At 37.4% G+C, this 23,739-nt stretch overlaps 1 protein-coding gene across 1 annotated transcript; it reads right to left on the bottom strand.

Annotated features, from left to right (window-relative positions):
• Positions 1–1,253: 1,253 nt before the first annotated feature.
• morn5 (MORN repeat containing 5) lies at positions 1,254–23,531 on the bottom strand. The gene is given in 6 exon segments (XM_022680959.2): positions 1,254–3,219; positions 3,221–3,321; positions 20,636–20,767; positions 21,520–21,631; positions 21,951–22,098; positions 23,453–23,531. Coding segments are annotated over 6 exon segments (606 nt in total). The 5' UTR covers positions 23,530–23,531; the 3' UTR covers positions 1,254–3,183.
• Between the last annotated feature and the right edge of the window lie 208 nt (positions 23,532–23,739).

Below are 23,739 nucleotides of genomic sequence, written 5' to 3'. Positions count from 1 at the left end.
ATTAGAACTTTGATCTGAAATGATGTGGCAGCGACGTTACCAGAATGTAACCAGAATAAATGTTAGATAAAAACACTCCAAGGACATCCATAAAACCTGACAGATTGAACGTCTTAAGAACAATAATTTTTCATTCAGACATTCAGAAAACGTTTTACTAACGAAAAATGTTTAGTTGGTTGGTTGGGAATGGTCCAAAATGTTTTTACACTCATCAGAAAAAAAGTTAAACCCAGAAGGAATCAACCTACAAGAATGGAACTTAAAAGTGGATAGTCATACCAGGTCCTTAACGATCACCCTGTGCAAGGTGCGTCACAATGCTCATTGTTATCTTACACCCCGTCAACAGTATATTTTCATGCCTTATGTCTGCGCTGTTAAAATAACATTGTTTAGAGTTTAGGAATATATCTACACTGATGGACGTGGTGGTCTGGAAGTGACGTGTTTTCAGGTAAATTATTTGCGTGTTTCTATATATCTTGGTGTAGGTAAACACAGGATCTGTCAAGAGTCAACAGTCAGCCATCCAATCCCATCTTAGTCATGGCCTCAGTGCGTATACACACACATTCTTTACACACACATATGGAGGCAAATCCATCTTCCTTTAAAGGACACTACAGATACTATTCCACGTCCAGCTGTATCGTCAGATCTATTCCTGATTATAAAAAAATGGGGGATGCTTTTGGACCTGCTATCAACACGCACACCCCTACTGCAAAATCTGCAAGAACTGAGTGTGAATTTTTGAGTTGTATGGAATGGATTATTGTAGGACACCATTAGGAACCTCTACAACTCTCTACATGCTGAGTTTCTTTGATTGTCCCCAATTTTAAACCTCTGGAAGATATTCAAGAGTAAGGTGGATGATCACAAGCCATCAAACCAAACTGAACTGCTTGAATTTTTGCATCAGAAGTGCCGTAATAAAGTTATCCAAAAGCAGTGTGTAAGACTGGTGGAGGAGAACATGATGCCAAGATGCATGAAAAAAATGTGATTAAAAACCAGGGTTATTCCACCAAATATTGATTTCTGAACTCATATCAATCTAAATGTGTGTTTAATCATTTATTCTGTATACTGTATACATACTGTATATCTTCCTTCTGAATAGCAATGCAATACGACTGAGCATATAATAAATTTCCCTGAAAGTTATGAAGGTTTTTTTTTTTTTTCTGTAAGAAAAGGTTGCTTTGTTTTAAAGATAAGTAGTTTTCGGTGACAGCAGCGATATCTATTTTTTAAGAAGAGGACCCAAAGAAAGACAAATTTCCTTTATATAGGAACTGAAGCCCACAGCTCATCAGACATTTACACACTAATTTAACCTGAATTAAATGGAAACCAGTCTGATCTGTGTGGCGAGAGCTCAGATACAGACTCTATATATGTGTTTATTATCTTATACATTAATATGTGAGTGTATAACTCAAGCTCTGATAGGAGAAAGCGCTGGTGTTAGGCAGTATATCTTCCTGCTTTATTTGGGTTTTCAGTATATTTAGGTTTTATGGGTTGGTGTGTGTGTGTGTAATGTGTGTGTGTTTAATGTGTGTGTGTGTTATGTGTGTGTGTGTGTGTGTGTGTGTGTGTGTACAGCGTATATAGCAGGAAGCAATCACAGGCCGATGGCGGAGCTGCCAGGCTCTTCACGGGTCAGTGTGTGCAGTAATGACTCAATCACTGATTCCAGCACCATCACACACAGGAAGTGTGTGTCAGTCTGCATCACCGGACTGATCTCCGTCCAGGGTCCAGTTACAGAGGACACGCTGACACACAGACTATACACACACACACATCCACATACACACACAACAGGGCTGGATTTGTCTATATAAATAGACTGTCTACAGTAAAGAACCACTGGAAAATCATCTAATATTAAATGAATGGCATTGGTTCTAAAATCTGTTTGGCTGACCTGTATTTAAAGTCATCCAGTACGTTATACAAATATTACTACAGTTATTAGATTATTCAATTTCAGTATTTATGTAAACACCATACTCTGATTTCTGATTAGATTATGTGTGTGTATGTATACGTGAATATATATAGCTTAACAGACCTTTTCAGTTTCTAAACCAGTTTCCCTGATTTTGCTATTTATAGGTTTATTTTTGAGTAAAATAAACATTGTTGTTTTATTCTATAAACTACAGACAACATATATCCCAAATTCCAAATAAAAAATTGTTATTTAGAGCATTTATTCACAGAAAATGAAAAATGCCTGAAATAGCAAAAAAAAAAAAAAAAGATGCAGAGCTTTCAGACCTAAAATAATGCAAAGAAAAAAAACAGTTCATATTCATGAAGTTTTAAGAGTTCAGAAATCAATATTTGGTGGAATGGTTTTTAATCACAGTTTTTTTCATGCATCTTGGCATCATGTTCTCCTCCACCAGTCTTACACACTGCTTTTGGATAACTTTATGATGCTTTACTCCTGGTGCAAAAATTCATTATTTTTAAGTGGTTTCTTATTTTGTATATATGTTATTTTGTATGTATGTGTATATGTATGTTTATATATATACGTATATATATATATATACGTATATATATATAGGTGTGTATCCAATATGCTTATAACTTATAGTTTTTCTTGTTTTTATGCTCTTGTGTCTTTTTCTTCTACTTGTTTATCTGTGTATTTTTTTATACTAATGTGTATTGTTCATTGGGTTACTGTTTACATTACTTTTTCAATATGGTAAAAAAAATGCGCTGCTGTAACAAGTACATTTCCCTGATGTGGCATTGATAAAGTTAAATCTAAATCTAATCGATCTAAATCTAATTAATGAGTAAGGTCTAAATATCTGATTGAGTAATCTGATAAAGAGAGCTGGGTTTGAGCTCAGTAATCAGAGTGCATGTAAACTTTCTCAGTCTGTGCATCAGTGAAAACAGATCAGTTTGTAGCAGACATAAGCTAATAATTTTGTCACATTTTATTCTGATATGAGTTTACTGGCTGGTTGCAAAGCCAAAATAAATGCCTCAATGAGTGAATTTATGTACTTTAAACTAAGAAAGTGGTTTTATTATTTTACATTTAGTACCACTGTCTTTGGGTGTATTGTAGAACTGGACTTAAAGTAATCTTTCTTGTACATAGATTTTGTGCTTTACATAGCCGATAGCCGATATGTGCAGTCAGTTATGAATGAGATTGGTCAGGCCTGTGGGTGAAGGTTCCTCCGTCCTCTGAGCTGATCTTTTTGAGGGAGCAGCCCACAAACTCATCCCAGCTCTTCCGACAGGTCTGCACTATCCACTCACACTCCTCATCATCTGCAAACAATACATCACAATATCATAATAAAGTATCATGTGCTATAACACAGTACTGTGTGACATAATGCAGTACCATGCATCACAATACCCTTCTCTGTGTCATAATAGAGTATAATGCGTTATAATGCAGTGCCATCTGTAATAATACACTGCCATGCATTACAATACCCTACTGTGTGTCATAGTAGAGTACCATGAGTTATAATGTAGTATCATGTATCATAAGGCAGTTCCACCTGTCATAATGCAGTACCACATGTCATGAGGCAGTATCATGTGTCATAATACAGTACCATGAGACAGTATCATGTGTCATTAGGCAGTACCATGCAACATAAGGCAGTACCACCTGACATAATGCAGTACCACATGTCATGAGGCGGTATCATGTGTCATAATACAGTACTGTGAGTCATAATGCAGTACCACATGTCAAAATGCAGTACTATGTCTCATAATTAAGTACCATGTGTTATATTTCAGTACCATTTGTTATAATACAGTACAATGTGTTATAATACAGTACCATGCATCATAATACCCTGATGTGTATCATAACAAAATACCATGCAACATAATAGAGTATCATGCGTCAGAATACAGTACCATGCATTATAATACAGTATAATAATTTGTATCATAATACAGTACAATATATCACAATACAGAGACCTACAGTATACAGTATCATGTGTCATAATGTACTACAGTGTCATAATACAGAAGTGCGTCATAATACAGTACCATATAAAAAATGCAGCACTATGTGTCTAAATAAAGACTTATAACTCATAATGCAGTACAATACATCATGATGCAGTACAATACATCATGATGCAGTACCATGTATCATAATATATTACTGTATGCATTAATATGGCAGTAAATGTGCCTTTATATATTACTATGCCTTTATGCTGTACTATGTCTTCCCACAGGGCTGCAGTATCTTTAATGTGTATGTTAATGCTTAGTGCTTAAGCTGCACTTCAGGCTGCAGTCAGTGGAGTTTAATCTGCACTCTCACGCTCTCGCATTATTCATATGCAGTTAAAGGCAATTTACATTTTTTACGTGAGGGATTAAGACACCGATTCGGAACATTTTCAGCCACTTGAAGCTCCAATCACTCGCTCGCCCATTTTTTCCCTTTTCTTCTTCTTCATGCATCTTGAGCCTGGTGGCACTTTTGCTTGCTTACTCTCTCTCTCTCTCTCTCTCTCTCTCACTCTCTCTCTTTTCCCCCCACTTTCTCTCTCTCTCTCTCTTTTTGGTACTCTCTGACCTCCAGCTTTTTCCTTGTTCACTGTTTAAATCTCTCTCTCTCTCTTAGTTTCTCTTTTTTTTTGCTTACTTAGTTCTCTTATATCTCGATATAAGCCCTTATTTCTCTTTTACTTACACTCTCACCCTTTCTCTCTCTTTCTCTCGCGCTCACTCTCTAAGGAGGCTCTAATTATGGGCAGCAGTGGCCGTAGCACTGCAGCTGCATGTACTTCACTCGCACCCCCCAGCCACCCCCCCATTGTCGCGAGCGCGTTCTTAAGCCCCTCTTGCGCTGATTGTGGGTAATTGCGAGATGCCCCCCCACCAAAACGAGCCACTTCTACCTGCCTCTCACGCATGCCTTGTGTACGTGTCCATCTCTGCTGCTTCTTTGCTAGTTTTTAGCTGTTGCTATTTGGCGTGATGAGACTAGCGCTAATCAGGAATTTCGGGTGTGTTGCGTTTTATTTGAATGCGCACCATTAAAGGAAGTAAAGTTAAATAAAGATGCAACACAGCAACACACAAACACTGACAGTACAATGACATCACCACACATTGCACCAGTAAATATACCACTGCACCATTGTCCAGTGAGCAAACGTAAATGTAAGCGCATTATATTTATTTATTTAAAGCAATTAAACGCCTCGGCGCGCTCGGCCACTGGTTCCTGAATGGACAGACGCACTTGAGTCGCAATTACGCTTTGGTAATGGCGGCAAATTTCACACATTTTCATATTTGTGCCCAAATTGGCCTCTTGAGCCTCCTGATCGCTAATACAATCACACACCCCCCCACCAGACACACACAGGTGGCAGCGGCAGCAGCCTCAAGCACCCTGGATTGGTTTTTTATTGGCTGCGTTTAACACGGACTCAAAATGGCCTCTAAATAGTCACTTTCTGACATGCAATTTCAATATCAATGGTGCTTTCTTTCTCCTGAATGTGCTGAAGGTGCTAAAAGAACGCGATCATTCCACACTTGAGAGAAAAAGAGAGAGAAAGAAAAAGAGAGAGAAAGAAAAAAGAAAGCGAATGCAGCATTATTATTAAAAACGCCTCGCATTTACTGCATGTACTGCACGGACGACCCTGCGTCCTCCTTATACTGCATATAGAAAAAAATAAGACGAGCCGCAGACAGGCTGAAAATCAGCTCTTATCATATTCACAAATCCATATAATTTCTATTCAGATGACTCACAGCAGCTCGGTGTGAGAGAGGCCTGCTGAAAGATGTAAAATACGCCCGTCCTCTGCACACTTCAGAGCACCCTCAGAGGAAAGAGCCTGCAGGGTTCTTCAGGCACACTTACAGAGAGAGAGAGAGAGAGAGAGAGAGAGAGAGAGAGAGAGAGAGAACGCTGGAGAACAAGAGAGAACGCTGGAAGAAAAAGGAGAAGAATGTAATAATCATACAGTAAGAGATATCTGGAAGAAGACAGCAGGAAAGAAAACTAAAGGCTTGTGTAGAGATGGAAAACTAAGATGTGAAATAGGAAGAGAGAAGCAAGAAAGGAAAGGACATTAAAAATGATTAACCTAATGCAAGTGAAAAAGGAAAAATGAAAGGAAATAATGACAAAACCGAAAGGAAAGATGAAGAAAGACTAAGAAAAGATAAGAAAAGGGCAAGAGAGGCAGAAAAAAGGAGAGGAAACCAAAAAGAAGAAAAGTGGAGAAAGAAAAGATAAGTAAAAGTAACAATGTAAGATAAAAAGGAAACAGGAAGAAATGAAAGAAGGAAAAGTAGAGAGCAAGAAGGAAAACAAAAGGAAGAAAGGGAAGATAAAGGAGTTGATAAGGACAAAAACAGGAAAGGAAACAGTAAAAAGAGGAGGAAATGACAAACAAAGGAAACAAGAAGGGGAAACCAAAGGGAAGAAAAAGAAAGCTGTAAAAAAAAGTATGAAAGTTGGGGAAACAACAAATGATGGAAATAAGGAAAGAAAGGAAATGTAAAAAAAGATGAAAAACAGAAATTACATGAAAGCAAAGGTAAGACAAAGCAAGAGTAGAGACAATTCAAAAACAGAAAAAAGGAATAATAAATAGAAAGAGGTAAAAGTGAGAAAAGGAAAACAGGAAGTAAGTGAACTGGTAATTGATTGTGCACTTCCACTCCAGAGTGAGCTGAATAGAGTGAATAAAGAGAGCAGGGCCTCCTTTTCTTCTACAGAGAGTGAACAGGGTCTGGATTTCAGTCTTTTTACTGCTGAATGCTGATCCCTCGTTCATGACGTTTATTAATTCATCCCTTCCTCGCCCGCTGGCCGGCCGGAGGGGCGGCTCTAACGGCACCTTGTTAAAAGTGTTTATCTAAATCCCTAAAATACAGCAAGAGGAAAAGTGCTTCCTTCCAAACAGAGCAAGCCCTCGTTAACGGCCTTCAGCTCACAGTGTGAACACTGATTCAGATTCGGATACTGTTTCAGAAACGGATTTAACCATTAATTCAGATACTGATTCAAACACTGATGCAGATACTGATTCAGACATTGATTCAGAAACTAAACCAGATACTGATAAAGATACTGATTCAGATACTGATTCAGATTCAGATACTGTTTCAGAAACTGATTTAACCTTTAATTCAGATAGTGACTCAGACACTGATGCAGATACTGATTCAGACCTTGATTCAGATACTAAACCAGATACTGATAAAGATACTGATTCAGACACTGATTCAGATAATGATTCAGATAATGATTTAACCACTGATTCAAGATACTAATTTAACTACTGATTCAGATGATTTAACCTTTGATTTAGATACTAATTTAACCACTGATTCAGATACTGATTCAAACACTGATGCAGATACTGATTCAGACTCTGATTCAGATACTGATAAAAACACTGATGCAGATACTGATTCATACCTTGATTCAGACACTAAACCAGATACTGATTCAGACATTGATTTAGATACTAATTTAACCACTGATTCAGATACTGATTCAAACACTGATGCAGATACTGATTCAGACACTGATTCAGATACTGATGCAGATACTGATTCAGACACTTATTCAGATACTGATTCAAACACTGATGCAGATACTGATTCAGACACTGATTCAGATACTGATAAAAACACTGATGCAGATACTGATTCATACCTTGACTCAGACACTAAACCAGATACTGATTCAGACACTGATTCAGACATTGATTTAGATACTAATTTAACCACTGATTCAGATACTGCTTCAAACACTGATGCAGATACTGATTCAGACACTGATTCAGATACTGATGCAGATACTGATTCAGACACTGATTCAGATACTGATTCAAACACTGATGCAGATACTGATTCAGACACTGATTCACATACTGATAAAAACACTGATGCAGATACTGATTCATACCTTGATTCAGACACTAAACCAGATACTGATTCAGACACTTATTCAGACATTGATTCAGATACTGATTTGGATACTGATTCAGATACAGATATATACATTGATATATACACTGATTCAGGTACTGCTTCAGATACTGATTCAGGTCTTTATTCAGACACTAAACCAGATACTGATTCAGATACTGCTTCATATACTGCTTCAGATACTGATTCAGATACTAATTCAGATACTGATTCACACTGATTTAGATACTACTTCAGCCACTTCAGAAAGATAAAAGAAAAAAAAATAGAAAAAAAATAATTGTATTAATTAATTTAATTAACATTTAGTAGTTTAGATTATATTATTGTATTTTTGTTATGAAATCGTAAATTTTATCACTGAGAGCAAAACTGGAAAATTGGAATAATGGAAGAAAATTATCAAATTAAATAATGTAGCTTTACACCCAATTTCCTATTTTCAAATGTATCACTAACATTGTCCCCCACCTCCAAAACAGTGTTAAAACAGCTTTATTAGGGGTTTTTCAGCACGGTCTGAGTGTGGACGGCTGCTGCTGCTGCTGGTTACATCAGTGATAATGTGTCTTTGGGCCGTGACCCGTCCCTGGGCGGAGGTGGAGGTGGGGGTGGAGGTTCGGGTGGAGGCAGGTCCTGTTTTCACTCTCTCCGGCCTGTTTTCAATGAGAGCCTTTCGAACGTTTCAGAGGAACAATTACTCCAGAAGCAGGAAACCTGGACAAACAGCACAGCAGCACAAGTTCTGGCCACAGCTGGGGTTACTGGTTGCCAAGCAGTGAGGAGACGGAGGCTATAAACAGGATTTCATAATATATAAATCAAACCCTAATTAATACAAAGATCCTGAAAATATTACAGTATTATTGTGATAATACCTGTTCTATAAGAGACTACTTTAGTTTCTGAATCAGTTTCTCAGATTTTGTTATTTATAGGTTTATGTTTGAGTAAAATGAACATTGTTGTTTTATTCTATAAACTACAGACAACATTTCTCCCAAATTCCAAATAAAAATATTGTAATTTAGAGCATTTATTTGCAGAAAATGAGAAATGGCTGAAATAACAAAAAAAAAAGATGCAGGGATTTCAGGCCTCAAATAATGCAAAGAAAACAAGTTCATATTCATAAAGTTTTAAGAGTTCAGAAATCAATATTTGGTGGAATAATTCTAGTTTTTATAACATCTTGGAATCATGTTCTCCTTCACCAGTCTTACACACTGCTTTTGGATAACTTTATGCTGCTTTACTCCTGGTGCAAAAAAATTCAAGCAGTTCAGCTTGGTTCGGTTTGATGGCTTGTGATCATTCATCGTCCTCTTGATTATATTCCAGAGGTTCGGTAAAATATAAAACAAAAACAACATTGCCAGTCTTCATATTTTTACTTAATTAAAAAATAGGGCAAGAAACATACAGCAAATGACCCTCCATCCACTGAAAGTAAGAGTTTTTGATGTTCTCAGAGCAGGAGCGATAATCTAGGATCTGTTTTGGCTTTTTGAGTTCTAATGACGACAATCATCTGGCCTAAAGTCCGGTGATGTTTGATGAACATGGCCTGCCGTGTCTGACGGATCAAACCTGAGCCCGTCTGTCTACAGGCGATCTGTTCTCCAGAGGAAAGCATGTCGATCAGAGCTCAGCCTCAGCTTGGTGCGGTTTGCCGCCATGCGTGGCGCTCTTTGAAGCTCCTAAACCCTCTAATCCGAGCACTGGGCCAGGCCGGGCTTATTACACCCGCTCAGTGTAATGACGGGATCTTGGCTGCAGCCCTTCTCACGTTACCGAGCCTTTCAACTCTGGGCGGAACCGGAGCAATCGCCCGGCTTTCCTCTAATAGCAGCAGGAAAACACCTCTCATTTCAGATAGATAGAAAAATACTTTAAATGTGTCGTTATCTGCTAAATACTCAAAGGGTTATTATTTCATATCTATGAACTGATTTACATCATATGGTCACCTACACTACATTACCAAACGTATTTATTTGCTTAACCATCCAAATCACTGAACTCAGGTGCAGGCACGTGCAGAGGGAGGGGCTTAAGGCCTCGGCATACTTCCAGCGAAACGAATTTCGTGAGCATTGCACATAGTCAAGCGTGCTTTCACGAGCTTTAGAGCTGGCATGCTTTCTGTGGCTTTGCTTTGCCTGTCTCGTATGCTCCACAACCACACGGGGTGCTGTGACATTGGTAAAGTTAAGTTTCATGACCATCGGAAAACTTTCACCCATTGCGCTCTGTCTAGACAAGATCCGGTATCTATCTTTCAATGAGGAATCATAAAGGTGACGGTAACGCTGTACCTGCTCAGCGAGCCTCACTTCGAAATCGTCCATTTTTGTTTTCTTGGCACGCCTCTTTTTTTAACGACCAATAACAGTCGTTGTGGCGTTGTGTGTTCGGGCCGTGGAGTTCGCCCAGCTTCCATGTGCACAACACGGCAAACAAAGCCCCTGTGTGACATCCACTGCTGTTCATTTTCTCCGCAATTGCGTCACATTGTTCGCTAAATCCACGCAAACGTCATCTCCGCATGAAGTATGCCGAGGCCTTTAGGGGGTTGGAGCACCTGCCTGTTTAGCTATTACTGTCCAAAGTCCTCTTTTAGCAAATTTATGATTTTTTTTAAGTGTATGTGTGAAAGTCATGCCAGTTTTGGCCCGAGAAACTACCGTATTTTACCTGTCTTTCCCGACGCCTTTTCCGTCGTCTTCACATGTTAGTATTTTCCCATACATTTACCATATAAAAAAAAACAGTATTAGAAGTGTGTTTACGCCTTGCGCATGCATCCTTAAAATAGCAATGGACTTTTGGAATATATTAACGCCGATGGGCGTGGTGGTCTGGAAATGACGTGTGTTCAGGTACATTTCTGGCGTGTTTATATTTTGGCGGCGGAAAAAAGCTTTGCGAGATAGATCCTCTGAAAGGACGTCGAAATTCATAAGTCAGTGGGGCACACCCAGAACTGAATCACATTCACCCTGTGCCCTGTGCTCCAAAATACCCCATAACATCACTTCCTTACCACAGAAAAATACACCTCATCCAGAGCTTTCAGCAATCAACTATAAAAAAAAGATATACTTAAAAATCTGCACAGTAACTATAAATTATTATTAGTTATATTTATTTCTGTCAGTTATAAGGATTTATATTTATGTTCAGTACACAGACTAAATAACTTAATATAGCAGACAGGCATTCTGCTGTTTAAGAATTTCAGCAGATGCTTATTCTCACTCAAATGCTGCAGTTTTTTTAATGAATAATTAAAAGAGAAAAGAACTTTGACTGAACATACATTTCTTTTATTTAACTTTGCTATTTAAGCACATTTGACTTAATTTCACTTTTATATCTTGAAAATAAAGCATATTGTCTTTGTCAATTATATAAAATTTAAAACATTTAAAATACACAGAAATATAAAGATATATGTTAGCATTCGTTTCTTATCACCAGGGCAAATTTATTAAAATATTAAATATATTAATTATTAATTAAAATCTAGTCCAGCGCTCTAAAATATCGCAGGCACACAAAGCGGAGCTTGGCGGAACGAGCGCGGCATTGCGTGCAGAATAACATCTCTCTTCTAAAAAAAAAGTTTTAATAAAGAAAGTCGGACAAGTATAGTACATTTTATGTTGAAAAACTCACTATAGCTACATATTTACTGATAATTAATTAAGAGAAATCAGGCAAAACGCGCTGCGCCTCTCTCTCTCTTTCTCTCTCTTTCTCTCTCTCTCTCACTTTCTCTCTTTCTCTCTCTTTCTCTCTCTCTCTCTCTCTTTCACAGTGCAGAGCTGAATTCAGCGCGAGGCTACAAGTAATATAAAACTCAGTTCAGTTAAATAAAAACAAGTAAGGACCTGTTAGTTATTCAAATACTGTTAAATATAAAGGAGAGGTTGAGGTTTGGTGAGCTGTTTTCATGAACTGAAACTTATATTATTCTGTACACTATCAGAAAGCCTGTGATTGTTTTAATTTAGTTTTTTAATGAGTTAATATTTTATATATACATATATATATTTTTTATTATTATTTTTATTATTTTATTTTTTTTAATAATTATATTATAAATAAATATTTTCCCATGACTTCCATGTTATTAGTTTATTGATATAAATTTGATAATTTCTTATCATTCTTATAATTTTTCTTTACTTTCACTGCTATTATAATTTGATTCATAAGATATAAATTCTTTACTTTTTATGTGAATTTTTAGGATCTTTTTAAAATGTCCTATTTTTCCTTTTTTTACGTATATATTTTATTCGTCTGTAGTAAATGTCCGTATTTATTTCTATTTTTTTATATTTTTAATCCCTTTCTAACTGTAAATGAGGGTCCCTATCCAGTGTAAATAATTGATTGCTCGGTTAATATTCAATGTTGCAAACCCAGTTTTTACATAAACAATAAACAGAATAGAGAATAAAATAACATTACTCTTATATGAGCTGCTGGTGTATCTTCACAGCGTGACGCGCAGTCAGTTTCCTATGTGCTCTTAAAATAGGAATGAACAGAAGTCAGTGCGCACCTGTGTATTAAGGGGATGGATACAGACACACTGATTGGTTTACTTCGCATTACGCCCAAACACACCCATGAATAGTTTGCGCCGTTGGAGCTGCTCAAGGCGTATTTTTTGCGCCCTCACATACCAAAGACACAGGACACGCCCCTAAATCTAGCTGCGCAAAGCGCAATTACCTAGTGCACTTTACATTGTTAAAATAGGGCCCCAAGTTATTACAACTAAAAGGGGAACTTGATTTATTTCTAAGGTAGCCCAGGGGGAATCACTACACACTGATGCTGAGTGTAAGTCAGAAACTGTTGGACACACCCAGTATGCAAATAGATTGTGACAGAAGCCAATGGAAAAGAACTTGATGTTTTAATTTACACTAACTCAAGTTTTCATTCCCAATTACTTAAAAAATTGAGCTAACTGGCTGCCTTAAAAAAGTTAAGTAAACTCAACTTCCCCTTTAGTTGTAATAACTTGATTTTGTAAGTTATGCTAACTTAAGTTTTCATTACCGATTACTTAACTTTTTTAAGGCAACCGGTTTTCTCAAATTTTTCAAGTAAATTCAACTGTAACTTTTAAGTATCTTTTAAGTAAATTCTATCTGACCCCTCTCTGGCGTGAGCTGCTGTGTGTAGAGATTCCTCAGGGTTTCCTCCGACCCGCTGCAGCGTCCGGCTCTCAGCCGGGGCATTTCCTCAGGCCTTCCTGCCCTGCCCAGACCGCTGCTCCCTGGGCTGCTGCCTCCTGTCATCCTCCCCTCTTCACCCTCCTCCATCCCTCCATCCCTCCGCCGCTCCTCGCTTGCCCCTCTTTCCTCCTCTCCTCCGGAGGGTCGCGCTCTGCTCTCCCTCCTCTACTGTCCCTCATCCTGGAGGGAAGCCACTGCCAATAAATTCCATCTTCACACCCAGTTTGAGAAATAGACCTTCACCTCTCAGTGATAAAAATAACAGAGTGTGTCGCCGAGCCGCACCTTCTGACGCCGAGGCCGAGACCCAGAGGAGACCGACCCCAAAACCTGCACTGCAGATACGCCACTCAAACAACGACACAACTACCCCCCCTTTACCTCCACTGCCGTCCATCAGTATCACATGCTTAAAGAATAACAAAAACCTATACTGTGCTAATAAATAATAGTAAAAAGTCTCTTTAAAGTCAAATATATACATACATTTTAATACATGTCAATTCCCTGTGAATATGGTTTACTATTTTTAAAATTTTTGTTGTGTGTGTTATTGTACAACTCTGAACAAGAAGCAGATTCATAAATAAAACATAAAACTTCCATATTGTTTTTTTTTTTTTTATGTCCCAATATAATTATCAATAAGAAAGTACACTCATAAAAATAGACAGATAGATAGATAGATAGATAGATAGATAGATAGATAGATAGATAGATAGATAGATAGATAGATAGATCGATAGATAGATAGATAGTCTTATGGCCTGAGGGACAAAAGACCTCCTCAGTCTGTCCATGGAGCAGGACTGTGACAGAAACTAATTTCAAACATAAAAATGGAAGATCGGTTTTACCTGGCCCATGTATCTGTCTGGTCTGGCTGTAAAAACTTTAATCTTATTTTCAATCAGTGTTCTCATTGTGATCAACAGATTGATGGTACAGGCAGTGTCTCTCCATATGAGGCTAAAGGGTCAAGGTTCTGGTGCAGAGAAGCAGTAATGCAATGTCCCCATATGAGGACATAGGGTCTATGTAGAGGTTAACGTAACTTTGAGCTATCAGAGTTTCTGTAATGAAGGCTGAAGGTGATCTGGCATCATACAAACCTGGGCCACACATTCTTGGTGCACCTTTTATTTGAAGATGAGTGTATAATAATGTCTGACACCTTCATTTTTATGAGGATGTATTAGGTAACCTGTTACCACATCCTTTTATTTGACTCACTGCCATTTCAGTTATCAGCAACAGAACGGTTCCGTCCAATACGCTCAAAACCCAGCATGCAGACTCCAAGCCCATAATTCCCCCTACAGGTTTAACACACATCTGCTCAGGATGCGCTGTCTCTCTGTGTTATGGTAACAACACAGATATGAATTAGATGTAAATGCTGTGAGTCAGTGTGTGACGATAGGAGGCTGGTAATGTGTCTCGTGTTGCGTGTAGTTACAGCAGACAGGGCTTACCGAACTATGCGTCTCACATCACTGGAAAACACAGCTAGCTGCCAAGTCATTACAAATGGAAAATCAGAGAGAGAGAGAGAGAGAGACCCATCCAACACACACACACACACACAAACACACATATACACACACACATATACCTGGACATGCGTGCAGATCAAAGGGAGAAATGATGAGTATCATGTTTTCTTTTATTGAGGTGGTCTATATAAGGCGAGGCACGTCAGTGTATTCAATCAGTGTAATACTACCTTATGTAGAATCATAAAAGATACGCTTTATTAGGAGCATATGTTGCTTGCATATGTTGTACACAGGCTTCTTGGCAAGTCTGTGGAAACACACACAAATACCTTTGCTTTATGTACTTGGTTCAGTACAATTTGCACAGTTTTTGCACTCTAAAAAAGTGATTTTGGGTTTTAATCAAAAGAACGAATATAAAGTTGAGAGAACTGCAATCTGGAAACTTAAATACTTATTGAACCAATGAAAAAATGTGATTTTAACAAACTTTTAGTACTGTATACTACCAGTTTAAATGCTCTTTTATCAGTGTTGGTTCATACAGATTTCCCATGAGGCTCCTGGCACCATATATTTGCATATTGGGTGTGGCCTCTCCCTTTCTTATTATCTTCGTGTTTGTGTCTGTTGCCAAAGCAACCTTATCCTAGTGGTGTGTTAGTGTGTTGTAATATATGTGCTGATTATCAGGCCTTAGTGTTGTAGGCTGTAAGAGCAAGTTACCTTTATGCTGTGTTCCTCGTGATCACAGTATGCTGGCTTTGAGCTATAGAGTTCACTCTTTACAGAGTTCACTCCTATACTGCCCCAGTGTTTTACTGTCAGTATTGGCAGTTCTATAAAAATATGCTAATTATGTTGAGAATATTATTACATAATAAATCAACTAAATTCCTTAAGCCCACAATACCTGACAAATACTGTTTAGTTAAACTATTGTTGTGTGAACAAAACTTTTATATATTTACAACTTAACAGAATCAAAACAAAATGATAACTTGACTGAGTTGAGTCAATTAATATTTTTTTCACCTTTGGTCTTCATTACAGGCACTCTGACAGCCCAAAGTTACTTTAACATGATCCTGCAACCAGTAAAACATTCTTTTCTGAACAATATTCCAACAAGACATTGCTTTCAAGAGCCTGCCTTGAAGATGCTACACCATGGCCCACGGCATTGTATTTCTATCCTTCAATTAAAATTTGTGGGCTGCCCTATGTTTTTTGGATGCATAGTCCAGTGCAAGCGCTATTGAAACAAGAAAATGCTTATCCACACACCGCTGCCCTTGTTACAACTTGCTTTGAAGATGTCACAGATACCACACCATGGTCAACTGCATTGTTATAACTATCCTTGAATGAAAAAGTGTGGGATGTCCTTGTTTTACAATAATTATTTTAACAGGACAATGCTTATCCTGCTATCATTTAAGAGCTTGCCCTAAAGACACAGACACTTAGTCATGGACGACTGCATTGTTAGACCTATCCTTGAATGAAAAATTGTGGGATGCCCCATTGGTTTTTTTTGCACACCCTATTGAAAGCAATTCAATTCAATTTTATTTTTATAGAGCCTTTCACAACAGAAGTTGTCACAAAGCAGCTTTACAGAGAAAAACAGGTCCACGCCTCTTCTGAGTAGCACCATAGAACACTATTCCAACAAGACAATGGTCATCCACATACTGCTATTATTTGAAAAGCTTGCCCTCAAGACAGAGATACTTAGTCATGACCAACTGCATTGTTAGACCTATCCTTGAATGAAAATTTGATTTCAACAAGCCAATGCTCATCCACATACTGCTGCCATTGTTAGAACTTGCCTGGAAGACAGAGACTACAGAGACTACACCATTGCCAACTGCATTGTTAGACCTATTCTTGAATGAACATTTTCAGGATGCCCTATGTTTTTTGGATGCACACTCCAGTGCAAGCATTATTTTAAAAAGACAGTGCTCGTCCACAAACTGCTGCCATCTCAAGAGCCTGCCTGCAAATTAGAAAAACTATGCAATTTCAAGCCGTATCACCAGATCTATCCTTGATTAACACGAGAAAAAACATTATCAATGCTCCATCCCTACAGCAAAATCTGCATTAATTTTGTGTTATTATTGAATAGATTATTGCAGAACACCATAAGGAACCTCTACAACTCCATACTGAGACGTCTGACTTGTTGCATTGTAGCTAGGACTGTAACAACAAAAAAAATATTTTGTCCCAAAAATTATTGCGTCAAACGCTATAAAATGGCCATTTTTGGACCACTAATTTGGTACTAATAAAATAGTAACATAATATCATGACAAAGGAATTCACCCTTTTACACAAAAGGTGCGAAGTGCAGAGGAAGGGGAATCGTGGGTCTGCCCCCACACCATGACGTTCAACCCCGGTCTGTCCCAGCTGGCCCGCGTTGAACTAGCATAACCCAGACCCTAGGTTTGTGTTGCCTCAGCCTTCCTCTCACCATCAGCATATCTTTCGAGTGAAGGCTGAGGCAACACAAAAAGTTAAAAAACCTAAAGTTAAGCAACTTGAGTCACACTGGGGCGTTACTTCGTTACTGTGTTGATGGAGTACATTTTTCCTAATAAATGTAGGTTTTGCAAATTTTGTAAGTGCAACATAATGGACGATATTTTATTAGATTATTAAAATTATTGAGGTCAAGTCCAATTATTGAATGATAAGTTTGTGACAGGCCTAGTTTTAGCTCAATAAATATGACCAACTATATGAGTTCCCCATATAAATCAAAAATTTTTATATGATTTATTGTACTTTTTTATTTTCGAATACAATATTACTGCAATCAGACGCTTCCTTTCTGGATGCAAACTTATAACTACTTTTGCAACCATTTCTTTTACCATGAATGTACAGATGTAATAACAATATGTCCTTTGTGTATTATGTACACACACACATTTACGTGAAACCCAGGCAGAGACGTATGTATCGTATTTAATCCCCAACCTTTCCTAATCCATGACATTGTCTGGTGGTGTGCCGATCCCGGACTCCTGGCACGGCGAGCGGAATTCCTATCTGCAAGGCTGACATACCGAATTCACTTCAAATCGCAGACCCCGCACTGGGCATTGTATGGGAGTAAAAATGTGTTTTGCATTTTCCTTTTGGAAACGCAACTCAAATGACTGCAGTGGGGAAGCATTTCTGGCTGAGAGAAAGGACCTACCGACGAGTTATCGTACCATCACAGCCGGCCCGATCTCTAATTCTACATGCTTTTACGCTAATCTATTTATGCCACTTTAATGCTCTTTCTCTTGTCACGTGTTTCAGGTTGCTGCTTCAGAACGGTTCCTCTGAAAAGCTGCACAGAACATGTTCCAGCTTCAGAGAGGGAATCAGGAAATGGGATGCAGCTTTCTGGAAGTTGTGGGGAAACGCTGGCCAAGAAACAACCTCTGTACACAGACCTAAAATAACAGCCCTGGTAATAGATGCATAATAATGTTTGCACAAGCACACCGTCACTCTCTATCAGAGATCACACATCAAATTAGAGCTGATATAGAAGCGATATTGTCAAAATATAGCATCACAATAAGTAAACAATTTTTCACATTACGCAACATTTATTTAGCATAATGTTTTTACTCAAAGACTGAGGTTTGCTATGTACAGTAGCTATGCAACAAATTAGGGGTGGGCAATTATAATATGGCCCTAAAATAATATCATGATATTTTATGATATTTTTTGCGATAACGATACTCTTGGTGATATGACAAAACACTGATTTAAAAAAAAATACACTACTACAAAAAACTGAAAAGTAAATTGTATTATTGCATACAATATCATATGATATGGCACACCCCTAACTGAGATATTAAAAAATACAAGTATTTTATCAGATTTTTTTAAACAGAAGTCAATAACTCAAAATGTCATGATACTAATATGTAATAATGCACTTGAAATATCTCTATATATCCAGGATTAAAGTAAAATAAATGATAAAATCGTAGATTAGTAGATAATACTAGATATATAAAGGGAAATAAGTACATTTTTCTTTTGCTAAAAACAGTAAAAAAAAGTAGTACCCTGATGTGATAATTAGGGGTGGACGATATAGCATGATATTTCAGGGTATAATATTGTTCACCATATTCAAAAGTTTTTGCGATATTGTAGTGGCACATCCTTACAACTAAATAAAGAATTTTTTTTTTTCAAAATTTTATCCCATTTTTTATCCAATTCAAGAGACCAATTACCCAACACATTCATTAGGACTCCCCCTATCACTAGTAAACACCAGGAGGGTGAAGACTAGCACATGCCTCCTCCGACACATGTGAAGTCAGACTCCGTCTCTTTTTGAACTGCTGCTGATGCTGTAGCATTGCCGAGTAGCATCTCAGCGCTAACACTCGGAGGAAAGCGCAGCGACTCGCTTCTGATACATCAGCTCACAGACGCAGCCTTGTGCTGATCTACATCACCCTAGGAGTGATGAGGGGAAAGAGAGAGCGCCATCTACTGTACCCACCTAGAGAAAGCAAGGCCTCTGTGCTCTCTCAGGGCTCCAGCAACTGAGTGCTAGCTGCATGACCGGGATTCAAAGCAGTGATCTCCCGATCATAGTGAATATGCTTTAGACAGCTGGAACACTTAGAGCCTTCAAAGTATTTTGTCCTACCGATAAAATTATATTTCCACCAACTAATTAAACCAAAGAATAAAGCATAAGCATGACATAAAATTTAAAACATCTTGGCATGAATTTCTGTAGTTTATGTTAATCTTTTCCAAGAAAAGTCCTATTCTACTGGCACACACACAGTTCTCTACACACTCTCTGAACCCACAATTAGCTTGATATAAGTTATGTATAAGTTTGTTTTATATAAAAGAAATGGATATTCCCAAACAACAACTCAACTACTTTGAGTTTGATAAACAATTGTGGCCACATGTACTGTACAACCAAACAAGATCTTTAAGTTTAAGCAGCTTATACATTTTTAATTTAGTCTGTTGTAGTTAGCAGCTTATTTTTCATTGGCTCTAATCACCATGCTCAGCTTTTAATGCTCACCGTCAGTGTGTAGTCATTCCCCCCGGGCTGTCTTATGTAAATGTGTAGATCACACAGTAAATTATAATTGACCTGGCCAACAACGTTGAGGCTAGGGGGTGGGGAAAACTTTATCAACTAGTTCACGTTAGGTTTTACCCACTTTTAACATCACATTTCACCCAAAATGCAACTTTAAACATCCAACTAACAGCATCTGTTGTAAATATTTGATTGAGGAATTAATAATCATTGTTTATAACTTACTTTAAAAACGAGCTTACTCCAGCTCCACTTCACCACTCATAGACAGCTGAGATTTTGTGCTGCAGCTTCAGCACAATTGTTTTTCAATTCATAGACAACTTATCAAATCCATTTGACAAACACTTTACTAAGCTTCTATGTCAGTCTAAGATCATATGTTAAAGGTGGTGAAGTTTTGCAAAATACAGCAACCACGAGTGGAAATCTGAGGTGTACAGAACACCGTTGCCTGTTTGCTGGCAGAATACTGATGCACACTGGTGACAGGACTGAGGTCAGTTTTTCGGGGTTTTCTTTAAAACTATTGGTCCAAAAGTAACCAATCAAAATTTATTTTGGTTGCTAGGTAGATATTCCATAGTTTAGCCAATCACTGCAGCCTATTTGAACTCGGGTATTTTCGTAATATCCATTCAAACGCGGAAAATACCGAAACTGTGTACGGAATACCGTTCTCTTACGTTACATAAAAATGCATATTGTCGATTTCGCCATATAATACTACTGTCTAGAACTACATTAAAATCTCTTACCAGCATTCCTAAGGAAATTGCCCTCGTAGTCAGTGACGACTCTGCTGTCAGGATTGTAGAATCCGTCTCCACAGTCATAGCAGCCATCAGGAATAATGAGCGGAGGGTCATCGTTAGTCAGCTGAGATTCTCCTAAATTAATAAATTAATGTATGAAGTGATGTAATGAAGCAAATATATCTTAAAATAGCAGATATAGAACAATGTTGATACCCCACTGACTTTAATTGGGGAAAAATAGCACCTGTATTGTTCCTACTCCTGGTCAGAATGCCGATAATGCACTATGGAACTTTGGTGGAGCTAAAAAAGCGTTATTTTTGTATTATTTTATATAATTGTAAAATCCACTTCAGTCCATATGCTTTTTTAACCTCAGATGCTGCCTCTGTATCTCTCAGCTTGTCAACAAATGCATGTGTACAGCTGTACATATGTACATTCTTACTGTCTACTGCTTGTACTGCTGCTTACTCATTCACTCCTTCACTCATGTTTAGCAAGCTTGGGATTCTCCACATGGGAGCTATTTTTTCTTGAATAGATTTCTGTGCTTTGCAGCAATGACACTGTAGAATCCTAAATAAGAAAGGAATTTTTAGGCACACCGGACAAGTCCGCCCCCTGTAGCAGGTCAAATATACTCCTTTTATTTGGGCAAAACTACTGATATGGTGCAGTTTAATCTGATATATTAGCCAAATAACACTAATTACCACAGCTATGAACAAACGCTGTCTCTGCTGCTGTTCCATGCTGTGTACATGCACATTATGTACAGCATTCACTGCTTACAGTCCCTCGACTACGTTTACTACATGTACGTCTGCACTTCACGTCCCATTAAAAACACTGTGTTTAAATGCACAGCGGCACATTTTTACCTGCAGGTTTAAGTCCATGGCATCTCTCATTGTAGAAGCGTCGATCATAGCCATCACAGTAATTCCAGTCTTTCTCCTGGTACTGCAGACCATCAGAGAAGGTATACTGGCCCTGGAAGAGTATATATTCCACCAGTATTAGATTATTATATCTGTTTCATTAATCCTTTAAGCATTAAAGGCACTGTTGGACCCATGGTTTAATTATATAGTTTAGTTTTAGTTGGCAAATAATAAATTCTCTGTATACTTTTCTATTTTATTCCAGCAACATGTCACTTTTTTAACAAGAGACTCCAGAGTTTTCTGCTCCAGGGAGGGTCGCAATTTATTGGTAATACTTTTCTACAGGGACTACTTAAGCTGTGTTTGTATATGTGTGCATTTAAAGTAGCTGAATATATAATTTATTAGAAATAAAATCTGAGTACCTGTTTGCATATTCCCTTTTCCCATGTTCCTTCATATTTGGCTCCATTGGGAAAGTACATAACTCCTTTTCCGTGAAACATGCCATCTTTCATTTCTCCTTCATATCTACTCTGTGTGGGGAAAGTATAAACTCCATCTCCCTCCATCCTTAACAACACAGGAACAACATTTACCATCAGAATATCCACAATTCCTAAATATTCCAGAATTCTCAGTGGTTATTTAACATAGCTGGCTTTAATATTGAGCTTTGTCAAAACCTAATCTGTATCAGAGGTCCTCTGAAATTCAAGTAATTAACAAAACACAACACATAATGAATCTTTTTTTTACTGATTGGTGAGACCCCCAGCCTCTCACACCCGCAGTCAGTGTGTAGTCAATTCCTCTTCACTTTAAGTAAACCCATAGATCATATATTAGGATTAATTACCTACCTTAACTCACTGTCCATCGAGACGTATGGAAATAAAAGTATTTTTAAGAGTTTTCTCTGCCCTGGAGGTAAGATGGTGGAACAAACACCCCCTGGGTGTCCGAACAATAAAGATACTTGCTGTCTTTAATTGCTGTGTTTAATTGTTGTCCTAAATCAGCACTAAGTGTAAACATATTAACAACCGATGATAAGGAATTCACAAATATTTGGCAACCAAAAAATATAAGCACCTTGGTGTTCGATTTTTTTTTCTAATTTGAAATTATTATTATAATAATGATTATTATTTACACATATTAATTATTTAATATTTGTGTATTTAATATTACTATAAAATTATCTAGTCATGACATGACATGATTCCTAGTACAGTAATAAACATAATCATAAACAGGAATACTTGGAGTTAGGTGTGTTTCCTGAACAAAAATAATGCTTAGTATTTGTATTTTTGGTTAGTAGAACGTTTTATGGATGTTACAGAACACTCTTAGAATATTTAATCGGTCAATTTTCTTTTAAATGTTCTTAAAAATGTTCTTTTTATTTAACATTTTTTAAACTTCAGGTAACGTCGCTGCAACGTCAGCTGTGTCAATGTTTTATTTTTTCGTTTAAAATATTTTACTTTATTATTATGTCACACGTTCCTAAACATTCTTATAACGTTCTCAGTCAATTGTGTCAGTGTTTTATTTTATTTTATTTTTAAATGTTACTTTTATCGTTTTGATAACGTTAGCATCCGTCTAGCTGGGGAATCTATGTGAGAAACGTTTTACTAACGTTATGATGCAAAGCATTATTATGTCACACGTTTTCAGAACGTTCCTGGAACATTTTTACTATGTATCTTATAAAGTTGTCATTCAGCTGCGTTTCCTCCATTTAAAACGCTGGGTGGTACAAGACTAGGCCTAATCCCTGTTTCTTTTTATTAGTTTTAAAACTCGTTTCAGTTTCACGAAATCCTCAAACGAGTCGTTAGATCACGTACGTTTATGTAAAATCATTAAAAGCTGGTTAATAAACAGACTAAAGGCTGAATAATGCTGATTTTACCTCCCCTCTCTGTAAGAGCCGGAGTAACTACTGCCCGTCAGCTCCATCACAGCCACAGCACAACACTGCGTTACCATAGCAACAAGAACAGCACATAAATGTTTATTATATTTAAATAATATAACAATCATATAACAATCAGGGAAAAGTACTAATACTTAAATACGTAAAAATAATTAGATTAGGTTAATTAAATTACATTATAACTAAATTATTAATGAAATAGATAAATTACTTTAAAAACCTTTTTTTAGGTTTTTGGAATGAACAAATAACATGACCTTGGA

This window comes from Astyanax mexicanus, chromosome 20 (assembly GCF_023375975.1).
Source record: "Astyanax mexicanus isolate ESR-SI-001 chromosome 20, AstMex3_surface, whole genome shotgun sequence".
In the NCBI taxonomy this organism is placed as follows: Eukaryota; Metazoa; Chordata; class Actinopteri; order Characiformes; family Acestrorhamphidae; genus Astyanax; species Astyanax mexicanus.
The sequence above is the reverse complement of the archived record's forward strand: the minus strand, read 5'-3'. Positions and strand labels throughout refer to the sequence as shown.